The sequence below is a fragment of the Platichthys flesus genome, chromosome 8, assembly GCF_949316205.1.
Source record: "Platichthys flesus chromosome 8, fPlaFle2.1, whole genome shotgun sequence".
Classification (NCBI taxonomy): Eukaryota; Metazoa; Chordata; class Actinopteri; order Pleuronectiformes; family Pleuronectidae; genus Platichthys; species Platichthys flesus.
The window spans coordinates 15,973,191-15,989,165 of NC_084952.1; the positions used below are offsets into that span (position 1 = coordinate 15,973,191).

Consider the following 15,975-nt stretch of genomic DNA (forward strand, 5'->3'; position numbering starts at 1 on the left):
AAACCAATCCAATGTTGCTCCACTATGCACTACGGACATCGTCTCTTTGTCAGGGAACATTCAAAATTCCCCATTTTCTCCTTTAATATTGGAAGTGAAAATTGCTAGCAAGTTACAAAATTAAATAAATTGAGAATAATATACGAAACTAGTAAAGGGCTACAAAATGAAGGGCACTAACTCAAAAAAAGGTCAACTTAGCAATAAAGAACACAAGTTTAACTCGAACAAACGTAGGTACAGATGTAGAAATGGAATAATTTAATTGCACTTGTTTCTACATATGTCCAAAAAAATCCTTTGAATTCTTAAATACTGATTTAATGAATGAATCAGTATCGGAGTGATGCTAATGATCCAAGTATTAAACTAAATTCAGTACTGATGTTTTTTTAAATTATCAACATGTAATTATTTAATCCCAGACAAAATATTAAGGCACAAATCAATCAATCAGTTAATCCATTCATTGGTAATCAAAAATATCCCATTCTCTTATTTTTCAACTGAAGAATAGAGAATCTTCTCACGAGTATGATAATTGCTTTTCCCTCGATTTGGTGAGTATGTGTATGTAACCATAGTGATTTGCCCTCCCACACCCGCTTGTATGAAAAGCCTACTTAACCTGCAGTTCAGATAAACTGATTATGAATTCATTTAAATTTGATGCATTCTTGTATTTGTTTGCTCTTTGTAGTATTGTGTGCTGTTATCTGAATATCTCTTCCACCACTAAAGCTCACACAATAACAGAAATAAAAAAATGAATACAATCAATGCCTCGGTTAACCATAACCCTAACCCTAAGGCTATCCTTAACCCTTACACCAACCCTAACCCTAACCCTACTCTGCACGGTCAAATCATGTTTATTGTGTTTACAGTGGAGGCTGATGGTTTTGAACTGAGCGACGCAATGACATTTGTAGTAAAATAAATAGGATACTACTTTAGGAAAGAGATCTGTCTCTGTAGGAACCCTGTCCATAATGTTGTCAGACACTAATAATAACAATCGGAACCTGTCACCGGCCAAACCAAGCACAGAGCTGATGTATGCAGGGGAAGTCTGACGTCGACAAGTGCTTCAATACGTTGAAGCAGCTGAATTGTGTTTGCTGGGTGTGTTATTCTTGCAAAGAAAAAAAGAGTGGCTGTTACGAGTAAGAGTCAGGGTTGACTTGTGAATGTGGACTTGATTGCATTTACACCTCCCTGAGTTCTGACAACAATTCAAACCAGGCCGTCAGCTCCCAGTGTTGTGTGTGTGCGCATTTACACCTGACAATTAACACGTGTTCTTTCTTCTACCCAGACGGGGCATCAACAAACAGATCACATGCTAATGCCAGTGACGTTGATTAAAACCTAGTTTAATGTGACTGCATCATTTCCTCACCGTGTGTCAGCATGTATTCCTCCAATCTGTGGCGTGTACTGTAAAACCAGCCCGGCGGCACAATGTGTCATCGCCGGCGTAAGTGCCGGTGGCTCGTTAAATTGGAAAGTTGGAGCGGCGGCGTTGTGGTACAGTAATTAGACTCTAACAGGTGATGCTTTATGTGAGCCGTATCTTCGTGTTGTGTTCTAATTCGCTGTCTGATGCCGAGGAGCCTTCATGCCCCGTCACACTAATTAAATGGTACGAGTCACCCTCCGTTTCTGTCTAGGGGGGTCGTCGCCAGGGAGGGGGGATAAATTATGAAATGAGGAGGAGGAGGAGGATGGCGAAGGAAGAAGAAGGAGGTGGTGGTGGGGGGGGTGACATGGTTGACGAGTGTCGCAGGGGGCCTCGCATTTTCCAGCGGTTTGTGTCAGAGGCCTCGGAACCAGAGTGCGAGGAGCTCCTGCCGACATCAGCGGTTACATTCTCTCCCTTTGCCGGTTTTGTCATGTTGCCCAATTGAACCTGTGTTTTTTGGATTTCTGTGAGGACATGTTGTTGGAGACACTGTTTCATGGAAGTGGGAAGCACTCAAAGTAACAAAGGTTTGTAATATGAGCGATAGGACGTGGAGCAAGTTGCATTGCAGCGCCAAATTGATATTTGCAGTGTTTTGTTGGGAGAGTTTCTCACCCCCCCCAACATCATAAACAACATAGATTACCAGCAATACTGACATTCCATTATTTTAAGCTTCTTAGCTCTTGATCATTATGGCACTCTGCCTCACTTCCTGCAGTTGGAATCGCTCCACTGTTGTAAAACGCAGCGTGTGAAACCTCTCATTTTCGCCGCAGGCATATCCAGTAATTAAAGGATTAACTTGGGTAATCTAAATTGTCTCTTGTCTTTTCCTTCCTCCCTTTATTTCCTAACATCCATTTCAAAGATTTGAAGAACGCCTTCTTCCCTTTCTCCTTCTGCGTTTCTCTCTCCTCCCGTGCCTCTGCCATCAGCTCGCTTCTGGATAACCTCGTTTCCGGCTAAGTGTACGGGGACGACAAATCCGTGAGCGTGAGCGTGCCTCGGATGGCAAACACCGCGACTGCTTCTGCCCCTCCTGACAGCTCGGGATATCTTCAGCTCCTCAGAGGATTGCGTTTAGTTATTAAGTCAAAATGTGTTAAATCTCTGTATCTCTTTCAAATAAAAATACATGATGCGCTGATCCACCAAACAGGTGCAGCTTTGAAGAATCGGAGGCATTTACTTCCCCAGATTTGCTCCAGCAAAGGCGGTTTTGAATCTTCCTCTCGAATGAACCAAATCTATCAAGTGTTTCCCGGGTCTGGGCAGACTTCGCAGGGCATTTGTTTGTGCTTCATGAATTTCTCAAAATATTCTGTGGCCCCTTGAGATGAATTCCTTTTTTAAAGACCTTCTGCGGAGGGGCTCTTTGCAGTGTTTGTGTGGGACTTGTCTGTATTCAGCCGATTAGTTTGCCTAGTTGAAGTGACCTTAGACCCTGAGGGTACAGAACATTACATCGCTACTCTTTAAAAGCCAAGCAAAGATGTTTTTCTTACTCCCGCGTAATATATCCCAATTCAAAAGCCAGACATATTTGTGCACTGCGCTAACAAATAATGCAAGTTGATTTTTTTTAGCCGTCCTCTGGGTTTGAATTATGTATTTCAGTTTAAACAAAGCTCCTCATTTCTTGAGGAGACACCATTTAATCTGAGGCCATGACAACATTTTATCACAAAGTGGCTAAGTGCTCTCATATTGCAATTTGTAAATAAAGAGGACGGGTTAAATTTTACTTGAGTAAAATACCCAAGTTTATATCCCTGGATTGTTCAGAGCAGGATACTGGATTTATTGAAGAGACCCAATCGATTATTGAACTGCTAGAAACAAAAACAAATTGTTTGAGTTGCTTTGAAATTGGATTGTCGGGGCAAACATCTGAGGCCTGTAGACTTTCCGTTTATTGGGTAAACGCCAACTCAACGTTCTTCAGCCCCACAAAGCTGATTCACTGACTGGGGTAAATCACCATGGTAACTTGTGCTGGACCACCACTCTGATCCAGAGCAGGTTGAGTTTGAGATTAGACTGAACTACTGGCCAATCAGATCACTGGAAATCCAGAGTCCTTGTTCTACAGGATCCTGACAGGGACAAAGGAGTTTAGATTACAGTAAAGTGAGAAATATCTGCAGATGTCTTCATCTTTCCACTTGTTCATCTTCTAACAAAGAACTCTTCACAATAAATAATTACATCACAACTATTATAGCTGCATTTAAATTCAACAAAGGCTCTTTGATTCTTGACGTTATCTTTTATCATATCATTACAGATCAGGATAACATGAAGCGACATTACAACGCCTCTTTTGTATTTTATTAGACATATGATCCACACATTGTTCAATATTTCCAAGATTATAAATAAAGATTTCTGTCCGAGTGAGCTCATCACACATTTTCCACTTCTCTTGTCTCAAGAGGAGTCTGACATCTTATTATATATTCAGTTATAACCTCAATAGAACTCCTTTGTTTATTTACAGTTAATCTTTAGCTGTTTACTTTAAAGAGTAATACAGTTTCATATCTACAGTTTCTTTTTATTTGATTATCATCTATATCTCACTTTGCAGATATCAGCATTTCTTTATATATCATATTAACATTTTTATTTATGGTTCTGACGATGTTGCTCAAAGCCACGACTCTGACTCTGTCACCCGCTCATTGCCGAATAATAAAAACCAGAATTAACTGAGACAGTTGTTCACCAACAACGTGGTAGTGCAGGATATTCAGGACGGCCAATGTTCGGTAAGGTGAAGCCAGATAACGAAAACGTGTCCAGGGTAAATTGAACTTAACACAGGCTCCTGGGTGTAGTTTCTAACCATGTAACTATTTAATCAGCGAGATAAAAATATTCTCACATTTGCACTCTGGCTCTCCTGTGCACACATTTCCAACTCCCCAGCTGTTGATGTTGTTAGACCTCACTTTTCAGCCGTTTACATTTGTACAAATGCACACACACACACACACACACACACACACACATGCAGGCGCCCTCACTTTCTCACACCTCTGAAAATGTCAGCTCTATCCCATTAACGGGAACTTAAAATGGCCTTGTAGGTTTTGAGGCAGACTATGCTTTTCAAGACGCTGTTGCCTTGAAAGAGGAGCTGAAGCAAAGGTGTCAGGGAGAGACAGCTTTGGACTCTGCTGCCTAGGAGAGAAGGTATTTAGTTTAGTTAATAAAAAAAAGGGCATCGAGGTAATGACGTCTGGTCTACAGAGCGCGCCACATGGCTTTCATAACACCACCATACAAGCCAGTAGCCAGTCAGATTCACCTTTATCCTCAACGTACCCTCAGGTTCGGCTTTTAACGTCATTGTGATAAAAAGGCTGAAAGGTACATTTGAAGAATAGTATTATTATTTTCATTACCCCACGCAGTCTTACAGATCTCAAATCAGATGGTTAAACAACTGTTCCTGGTCGCTCTATGTCTCTCTCTTCTCTCTCCTCTCTCCCCCCATTTTCTCTCCGCCGCCCACACTGGGTCTGGTTCCACTCGAGGTTTCTCTCAGTTACTGAGGGAGTGTTTTCTTATCCCCAGTCATCAAAGTGATTGCTCATTGCGGGAACTGTTGAGTTTCTCTATAAAATGTTATTATGCTATGATTTGCCCCTTAAAATTGAAATGAATTGATTACTTTTATTATAATTCATTCTTTTAATTTTTTTGCCATGGAGTTTTCTCTGAAGCACTTTGTAACCTTGTTTAGATAAGTGCTAGACAAATAAAGTTAGTATTTTTGTACGATTTCTCACCTGCTTCGGCCTCCCACCCCCACCCCCCTGCTGAGGTGTTCCTTCAATTAGATGAGAGGGAAAAGATGATATATAATATATATATATATATAATAAGCAGAGCGAGTCTCCTGTTCAAGTGTGTAAGGCTGAGCTGTGCACCGTATTTACAACTTACAGCTCCAACTTTGTTGTCTTTAGTTGAGAAACTGTTTAACGACAAAAAACAGCATTTAATCATCCAAGGTGCTGCCCGTGTGAGGAGAGACGATTCATGTCACCGGCGTTTGAAGAAAATTCTCCGAGTTGACGATGTAACCTGCGCTCCGGTGGCACATCTATCGTGGAAATGTTCTCGTCGGGGAGCCCTGTAGGCAGCGGGGTATTAGCATCCTGCATTAATATATGCACACAGATGCACAGCCCCGCATCCATGTACATGCTTAGCAGCCAATTTTCTATTCATTTAAATGGGAGAAGATTGTACTAACATCCCATGTGGCATGTGTGAGGATAATTTGCATATGCACCCTCGTCCTCCCCGTCCCCTCCTCTCCTTCTGTGCTTCAATACCTTCTTTCCTTCTTTTTTTTTAAGTATCCAGCCTCCACTCATAGAAATGTGATGGGATGCGGGTTTGGGCTTCTATGGGTGCCCTCTCCCCTACACGTAGTTAAATGCATCAGAGCGTTCCTCTATTCGAGAGTATTTCCAGTGATTGATTGATTTTTTTTTTTCCGGAGCAAACTTAATGAGCGTGGCTATTGGACGGACGCTGAATTGTTGGTGTTTAAACATGTGTGTGTTAACATGCGTTTTTGTTTGTGTGCATAATTCTACATCAGTTATTGATTGAGAAAAAAATACACATGGGAGCAGCCTTCTCTTCTCATGCATGTGGCCCGATTTTTTGCAAATGTGTGCATGTCTATGTGAATTTGTCTGTTTTCAGTCATAGGCTAGCTTTTGTGATATATATATATATATATATTTATGTATATGTATATCTCAGACTAAAGACCAGTTAATTATGGACACAAAGGGGGAACAAACTGTTATTTGTTCCCAAAAGGGACCTGTAACAATGTGTGTGTGTGTAGGTGGGTCGCTGTGTGTGTTTGTGTGTGTGTGTTTGTGTGTTTGTGGTTGAGGGAGTGCTCGCTGAAGCATGGTTGTCTCAATGAAAAATGTATTCTGAATCCCAGACATGTGGAGGAGTAAATATTTGTCATCTGGGGACAAACATACATCAGTCAGGCGTGCTCCAGGTTATATATGATGCTGGATGGAATATCTCTCTCTCTCTCTCTCTCTCTCTCTCTCTCTCTCTCTCTCTCTCTCTCTCTCTGTGTGTGTGTGTACAATCACTCCCAGTGTTAATATTGTCAGAGGCATATTTAAGATTTTCAACTATACAGCAATGATGCCCCCATTCCCATAACGCACAGCTCCATAGATTACATTTGGAGTGAATGCTAAAAATTGACACTTGACGTGGTTCAAAGAGCCTCAAGAAAACCACTTAAGCAAACTTGAGCTCTGAAGGTAAAAACATCAACAAGGTGGCTGTGACTCGTTTTTAATGGCAACATGGAATGAGTTAATATTCCGCATAGTAATTTTAATTGAATTAATTTCCGAGGACATTGTAAGGCGCTGATTGTGTCATAAAACACTTGTTATAGCTGCTGTTCATCACTGTGATGTAAATTATGCCCAGTGATTGCTCAATGATGCTTTTCTTCGGGGACATGACGTTGTTGAAGAAGCAAAAAAAAAAAAAAGACAAAGTAATTGGCTCCAAAGGGCACACGACGTGTTAGTGCCATGAGAGAGGAACACAAAAGAGGGTTATTTCCTCTGCAGCTATGGTTTCTCTTCCTCCCCGCTGACATTCTTCATGCCTTCAGTAATTCTGTTCTCCGATTAGATGATAAGGAGCGAAATTTAAAAAACAAATGCTTGTTTTACCAAATGGTGAAAACAGAAATTAACGGCTCACCGTCACGAGGGAAGTGAAGAATCACTGGCGGGATTTCAACTTCAAAGTGTGACCTGAGGTTCGTATGTGTACATAAAAAACACACTTACTCCTGGAAAATTCAAGTAAAAATCTTTGTCAAATATTGAAGATGGTCGGTAACAGAAGACTTTTACAAAGCTGCAACACTTTTGAAAATCCAATCCATGCCTGGTGAGGACGTATACAGTTACAGCGGTTACAGGAATAGTTCCATGAAAAAAAGGTAAAAGACATCCATACAAGGAGAAAAAAATACATATAAAAACAAATGTGCGACAAAATATATTTCTCGAGTAGACTCATATCTGATAATTATTTGAGATGTAATGAATAAAGGTTCTTTAAATGAGCTGGAAGTGCCTGAGGTGTAGCAGTGGTACAGGCCTCATTTCAAGTCACAGTCCTCCACCTTATCCAGTAGCCGATAGGATAATGGTTCTGGGGCAGCAGGTACCAAGAGGGATGTGCCACAGTGATGGTGACGGCGGTCGAAGCAGATTTCCATTCTTTAACAGGAAAGTGACAAAAAGGCCGTCTTGGTCCACTCACTTAACAAACTTACACAATGCACAGGGGTCACCCAAAATAAACAGAGCAATGGAGGAAGGGATATTTGAGCCAAGTCTTTTTTTCGGTACGTGATGTGTGTGGCAGAACAAAACTCCTGGACCTTTGGGCAGCTCCAGCGCATGTGAGGGGACAGATATTCATGAGCGTGTGCAACCTGGTGCAGATCCAAATAACATTCTGTATTTAGTGAACTATGTGTGGTTTCATAAGGGGACTGCTGTGGCCTTGGCGGGGGTGTGGACTCTACTGAGTGCCCTTCTAGTTAGATACAGTTTATTTTGTAGTGTGCTCGACTTCATCGTGGCTTCTTCATCTCCTCCTCCTCGTGCCGGTTAGGGTGAGACTTTGGAGTTGATGTGGTCAGCTGGACAGATGAGACGGGGGGGTCTGTGTGCTGCAGGAATTCTGCCCTGGCCATCATGGCTCAGCGCACTGACAGCTGCTGCAGCCTTGTCGTGTGTCCGCGAATGTGTGTGGGTCTCTGTTTGTGCGTGCGTCGCTTTTAGGTCAGTTGATTTGTCTCGGGAGGGAATGGCAGCTGGACACAACTGTCAGGTCGCAACCTTCGAATGTTTGTATTTTTTAAGTGCAAGAATCAAAATGATTCTGCTGGATTCTTGTTTGCAGAAGTGCAGGAAGCCACGCAGAGCTGTGTTACGGTTATTGGGCCCCAGCAACACATCCAGCATGTTGTGTCCATTAAATCATCTTCATCGGCCCAACGATCGGCACGGGAGACGTTTAGCGTGCCGCGTCGGTTGTTTGTGTGTCTACAAAATGATCCGGCAATGCGCTCAGATACATTTAACAATTAATGGCCGCTTTAGCCTATTACATTCAGTGGAGTATAATGCAGTGCCCGTAGTGCGGCTGTACGTCTATTTGATTTGTGCATTGACCCGCAAGAACTCTGTTAAGTAGCTGATACTCCCTGTGTGGGCGTGCACGTGTGTGTGTGTGTGTGTGCACGTTGACTTTGAAGTACATTGTGTCATGACAATAATCTCAGCCAATTTACTACGCATCAGTCCTCCATTATGGGTTTGATATAAAGCAGTACGTGACTGGAATCCCCTGCTCATAAAATGACAATTTATTTCTCTAAAGAAATTACGTGTTTAACCTCATTAACCTAAAGTGCATGTACTAAAATGGAAGACTAACCCCATTCCTTTTGACACGCACAAGTACACACACACACACACACACACACACACACACACATAAACACACACAAACACAAATTGGAAACATCATCAAAAGTTGAGAGATGCCGTTGAATGTGACCTCCGCAAATGAGGAGCTGGCGGCGGGTTAACAGCATCATGAGTTCATCACAGCCGTCGTGGCGGCTCGTCGGGCGTCTCCGGTGGCCACGGTTTCACCGCTCTCTGTTTCAACATCATCCGTTCTCTGTGAGATGATTAACCCGGCAGGTGTGAGGTGAGGCTCGCCCACTGCTTTACCGAGCTGTCGTCTTCAGCCTGCGGGGAGTACAGAGGGTCAGCCCGGCCAGCTAATAGCCGTGGTCACAGAGCTGGAAGGCGGCCCATTAGAAGAGGCCGCCATCATTAGGACCAGCGCACTTTCAAATAACCTGACCCGCTGGTCCCACGCTGTTTATTAGCAAAGTTTGGGCCCTTCGTTAGAGCAATTATACTCACCATTCATGATGAACTGTGGCCTTTTCCCCGACACGCTCTCACATACATAGAATAAATAATGTCAGGCAGCTGTGTTGTCCTGAATATAGAGAGCTGCCACATTAATGACATTTTCTTCGCGGCAAATGCGCCGCAATCATAAAGTGTGCTCGGAAAATAGGGGGGAGAAAAGCCAAAGTGTCAGCCTGTGATGTATGTCGCTCATTGGACACAGAACATTTAGTTTTCATTAAGAGTTAAACATGTACACAAAACATTAATGGGGTTCAGCGGCGGACGTGCTTCACTGTAGCTCATCCTGATGAATTAGCAACTCCGCACACGGGTGGAAAAAAAGGAAATAAAGGGAGAAGAAAGAGAGATATTGTGTGTGTGTGTGTGTGTGTGTGTGTGATGGGGGAGGAACTGACAGACTGGTGTTTATGACACAACCTAATATTATCCCTGACCTGGGCATCAGCAAGCTGCAAGGATGAACGCCGGCCGGGGTTAGGGCGGACAGGAAGCAAGGGGAGAGAGAGGTCGGCGAGGGCGCTGCCGTTTCATTATGAGAGATGTGGACTCCCGTGCTCTCCTGCCGCACAGGGAGTGATGGAGAAGGCTGTTAATGCCTGGTCTGTCAGCCATATTGGATTCAGGGCAGTAAATTAATATTACACTCCTTTTTAAAGGGGTTTTATTTTGGGATTTACTGGTCTCCCCTGAGTGCTGGCGGTGTAAGGAGGTTATTTCGCCGTTTCTACTTATCTCTCGCACAAGGCTAATATGTTTAGAGGGAGAGACACTGTATTCGCGGAGGAGGCATCATGCTGTAGGCTCCGGCTGTGTCATCCTGTGTTTGTGTTGAGCATTTTCACCGAGCGTTAAGAAAAGTGCTGTAAATCGTGGTATTGTCCCACTGAAGAGCAGCTCCCGCATCTCTCAGAATGTGTGTGTCCTCCCCTCCTCTGCCCTCACATCTCATACATGTCACGTGAGATTCCGGAGGAGTAAAAAAAAAATACAGCATCTCCTCTATGTGAGATGTGATTTCAAGTTAACTGGCTGTCTAGCTGTCGGTCATCTCTCCATCCTCCCCGCCTCACTGCCCCTTTCTTGCTTAATGTGGGTAGAGTTAGAGACCCGGTTGAAGAGACCTATAACACACTGCGGCGGGGCCTAGACGCTGAGACCGGGATTTATGGCCGCTGGTCCGTCAGCGGTGATGTTAAAGGGCTGTGATTAAGAGCTGGAGTTAAGACACGGACTCCACTACGGGTCCAATCCCAGTCATGAGCGCACAGGGCCAGCTGTCCTCCATGCAGCTCCGTCTCTCTTTGTCACTCAGTCTGTCCATCTGTCTTGTTGTCGGCCTCTCTCATTTGCATTCTTACTGTAGAAGCACCGATTCTCCAAGGACACTGAATCTATGCATTAGATACTCGGCGTCTGATGCATTTTCACTCTCACGCTGCCCAGTCACAACAGCAGAGCAGGGGCGAAGGTTCAGCTCCTGCCTCGTGTCAACTTGAGAACTTAAAAGCTTTTTTTTTTTACACTTTTTCACTTTTGGCATGCCTCTAAAAACCTCTTCCGCTTTTTCTATTCCCCAAAGGTTCCGAGCACACGGCCACGGCGACGCTCCCCGGCGCCTTCTCGGACCTGCTACCTCACTTCCTGGTGGAGCCGGAGGACGAGTTCATCGTGAAGAACAAGCCGGTGACGCTGACCTGCCGCTCCACCCCGGCCACGCAGATCTACTTCAAGTGCAACGGCGAGTGGGTTCACCAGGACGACCATTTGATCGAGCGGTCGGTTGACCCGGCCACAGGTAAACAACACAGACACAGACACAAACACAAACACAAACACAAACACCCTCTGAATCATTTACTTCCCTCTCAGTCGGGCTCTAGTTTGTCTCTTCCTGGACGTGTTTTTCTGGGATTTCACCTGGTGTTGGATGTTCGCCGCAGCTGTGTGACACGCGTGGCTCCTTCGATACATTATGTAAAGTGTTTGCGTGCTGAAACTGAGGTTTGCAATTTCCCCGTGATTACTGTGCTCCATCAGGCTCTTGGCTCATCCTCCAGCCTCTTTACTCTGCCAGTCTCATAATAAGCACTTTGGTTTCACTCTCGGAAATCTTTCAATCACCTTGGAGACCTGTTTGTTTTTCTCGCTGTTGTGCTGCGATCACCCCCCCCCCACCTCCGCCTCTGCCATCGGTGTCATAAACATGTTTGACACTGATGTGGTGTGATTCAGCAGCGATCCCGCAAATTCAAACCAGCCATTCACAGCCTGTCAACTGATTGGGAACAGGAAAACGTGAGAATGACAGGTTTTTCTGGGGGGAGTGGGCACGCACACACTCGCACTCAAACCTTGGCTCAGATTTGTTTATATATATATATATATAATCTGTCGAAAATCATTTTGAAACAATATTTGTGTTTGGTCACGTTCCCTGAGCTATCTACTGGAATTCTGCCTGTAACCAGGAAAAACATGGGGCCGTCATCTTGTTTTCCCAGTTACACTGAATATTTAATCGCGTCTTCAGTATGGACAAGAACAAAACTATGGTTTGTGTGTTATCAGTTAAAATGACCACATTTCCAACACAAAAATACAAGTGGAAGGTGTTCGAAGCACGAAAATGTAATTCCTAAACAATCACTTTTTGATTTCAGCTTAAGAGTTCGCCGTGCTCACACATATCACATATACACATATAATGTTAAGGTTTAACATTAACATCCAGCAGCTCAGCAGACGGGAACAAAATTGTCAAAAAAGAAACACCATGAAGGAAACTTAAGTGTCGATTCCACCCTTTGTAGCGAGGGTTTCTGATGGAGTTCACGAACAAAAACAAATATTCACCCACACAGAGATTTAGATCTTTTTTGAAAAACGGATTTCTTTTTTGGGTTCCCTGCTGCATGAGTGACTCTGAGACACTGTGAGTGAGTTGTGATGCAGCTCTTTGCAGAACAGGAGCTGTGTTTCTGTGCTGCAGATGTTAGAAGACACTAAAACGTGGCTGTGTTTCTGCAGAGTCGAGTCTTTGTCTCTATTCTTGTCTACAAGTGGAGGCTCATCCCCTCGTGTCACAACCCTCTCAGCCGGTCACACCCTGACTTCAGCTGTTTGATTTGATTGGTTGATTTGTTCTTCCTCCTGCATTCAGGCTCTTGTGAATAACAGCAATAAAAAGAGTGTGAAAAGTGAATTCTTGTTCCTGATTGGTGAACAGAAAGCTAACACACCGGGGAGTGCTCGAGGATTCGGATCATTAAGTGAAAATTGTCAGTAAGTCAACACTGATAAACTCAGATCAATTCCCAATGCTATCTTCCTTCTTGCGTTGCCTCAATACCGGTTCTGCTCTCTCAGTTCTCCCCACAGTCGTTGAGGGGGCTGCAAATAAACATGTTGCCAATATCAACACTCCTCTGACCGATAAGAGTTTTTGGCTCCTGAACTGCTCCAACAAATAAAGGTAAAGCACTTGTGAGCCCTGACATACAGTTAAGCAGATAATTATTGTGTTATCTTTACAGTTACAGTGATCCTGTATTAAAGTGTGATTACTTGCACTGTAGGTAGAGTTCTACACTAAGCTTCTTTCCTAAATGCCATTTAAACAAGAAACCTGGCTTCTGGAAGTGGGGCAGGAGATTAGAGAAATCTGGTTTCCCCAGGTGCAGTTGTCCTGGGGAGAGCAAATATGTCTGCCATGTTTACACATATCCAGGTTTCTTATCAGCTCTTTCCATGTTCACATGTGCATGACGGCGGACTAGAGACCCAGTGCGAAGATGATTTAGTTTTTATTCCACTGAAATTGAGATGAACTAAAATTTGTCCCCCAGAATGTCTTTTCATTTGATGACACTATCACTGTAAGGGAAAGCTTCACTCTACCTCTCACAACAGTGTAGACTTGCTAATACAGTGACATTAATAAAAGCCATGCTATGAAGTTAAAGGTAGGATAAAACAATATCAATGATTATTGCAATACAATTGTTATCAATAGCAATAGAACAAAAGTCCAATATATCAATATAATCCTCAGATTTCTAAAATATTTAGCTGTTTATCAAATGTTGGTGTTTGCTCATGAAGATTTGAATGTCACAAGCTTCACTCAGGAGGAAAAATATGTCTTTAAACTTAAGAAATAATGTAGCATTCATCATGTTTATATCTGTATTAACTTATATGAATTTTATATCTTGATATAATTTCTTTGCCATGTCGTCCAGCCCAGGTAGAAATCAGACTGCAGATCCAGATCACTACAGTGCACGTAGACCACGTTCAGCAGTGAACCTGGTTTCTTTGAATAAACTGCTCGTTTAGCTGCATGCTAACGCACCATTTGTCTGACGTTTTATTTGCAGGTGTGTGAGTGCAAACTGGTGTCGTGAAGTCACATGCTTCCCTTTGATACGATGAGTAGGAATAATGTTTTGTCAATAGCAAGATTTGTCAAGAGCACATTGTGCACCTTTAACTGCAGAGTTTATGGGGAAAAATCGTATTACCAATGCGAGGTCCCTCTGCCAGCATTTAATGATGATGGACTATTTGCCATGTGCTTATGAGCCGTTATAGTCTGCGTTTATATGTCTATGAAACAAATCTGTGGTGCCGGGTGCGGCTGCGAAGGGGCCTCGCCTCTTTTCGAACCCTGCGAAGTTCCTGAGCCTCCTCACAGCTCTCCTGGTCACTCTGTCGTCCGGCTGTCTTTGATGATGAATGCTTTATATGTGGGGCTGGGCATTGGTGAAGGACACGTGGTTGTCCGGAGGTATGGCCACTCCAAGGGACGCACATCGATCTCTCAAACACTTGTGCTGTTTAATGTCAGCACTGCCCTGAGGAGTTTACTGATGGCTCCCTCTAATCCCCTTTCCTGCAAGGAACATGTGAGGCACACACATTCAATTGTGGTGAAGCTGTGTGTGTGCGTGTGTGTCTCTGTGTTAGGTCGTGTGTGTGTGTGTGGTCGTGTGTGTGTGTGTGGCACAGGCTTGTCAGCCTCTCCTCTCACCCTGGTCGTCACAGTCACGCTGGACTCTGTACTCTATACCTGTTGCCAAGCAACCAGGACCTCTGTCACACCAGAAGCTCCCCGATATCAACACGACGCCTGGAGGAGGGAGGAATGAGGAGTTTGGGCACATACCCAAGTTGACAAAAATTGATCGACAATTTATACCCAGTGTAACAGTGAAAAATCGCCTCCTCAAAGTAACCTATTTCTCTGAGAGGAACCCTGAAGGAGGTCCTACCTGCCAGAGCGGTGGTCTCTGCACAAGCTTTACACTATAAACAGGCTCCTTCCCTCCATGAACAAAGACGTGGATGTAAGTATGAGCCTAAAGATATCAGGCTCAATTTCACTGATTGGTCTTCTCAGACTGATTGTTATTCTCATCAGGGATCCTCTTTCCTTAGTTATGTAAATGAAGAGTCAAGCCTTGGCGTTAATTCTCTTAATTCCAGAAACTGAATTTAAATGGCATGTGGACCCATCAGAGTCAAGAGTCACTGCTGGAGATGATTCACACACGTGTTCTGTTGTCCTTTGTTCAACATGATGCTTCTTTCAGTCTTTGTCCCGTTAGTGGTCCCTCAACAAGACATCTTCAGTAATTATTATAGTAATTATCATTGTGGTATAATAAGCAGTTCCACAAAATTGAAAGCTTTCTGCAGAATTAGGTAATTGGTTTGTAACCGCATGCTCGGCAGTTATTGAAAGATAATATATATTATATTTTAATATATATGATTCACAAATGTCTTTTATTGGTTTCCTGGCAGAGGTAATCATGTTTTATTACAACAACAATGTGACAGATATCAAAAGCACTAATGAAATCACGAATACATTTTATAAAAGTCATGCAGGACATTTTATAAAATTATCTGAAGGGTACCAAATGGAACCAATCGCCTAAAACCATAATAATAACCATGACCAATCCAAATCAATAACTTGAAGACCAGGAAACAAGGTTTCTGAACACCCACAACACATCAGCTGCCAGAACGGAGACTGTCCAGCTTCGGCAGCAATGAATTGATTTCATCAGTCAAAAACAATTTAGCAGCTTTAGATATAATTGGAGCCAACAGAGCAACACATGTAAAAGCTTATTTTCCCACTTTAAGATACTTACAGTGTCAGTGCTACTGTACAGTGTCGGTTTAATGTTGAATCACAGCAGTAAAATTGAGCTGTATAATGTTCAATCTAACCAGGGTGAATAAAAGCTGTAATTATAATAAAATAGTGCTGAGCAAGTCACAATATATCATCAGATGTTTAGAAACCCACTGTTTCTAGACTTGCAATTTTTACTGCATTAGACTTGTGTTGGTAATGTTTTCGGATGATACCAGTGTCATTATCGAATGGCACACTTCGGCCAAGGCCCAACAGTCCCCTCGTGGAAACGCATTTAAATTCAC

At 43.2% G+C, this 15,975-nt stretch overlaps 1 protein-coding gene across 1 annotated transcript in view; it reads left to right on the forward strand.

Annotated features, from left to right (window-relative positions):
* unc5a (unc-5 netrin receptor A) overlaps nt 1–15,975 on the forward strand; it is a 195,977-nt gene that overhangs the window by 111,760 nt on the left and 68,242 nt on the right. Inside the window, exons 2-3 of the mRNA XM_062394356.1 lie at nt 10,960–10,984; nt 11,096–11,311. Of these exons, the coding sequence (XP_062250340.1) occupies nt 10,960–10,984; nt 11,096–11,311 (241 nt within the window). The remainder of the gene's footprint in view (nt 1–10,959; nt 10,985–11,095; nt 11,312–15,975) is intronic.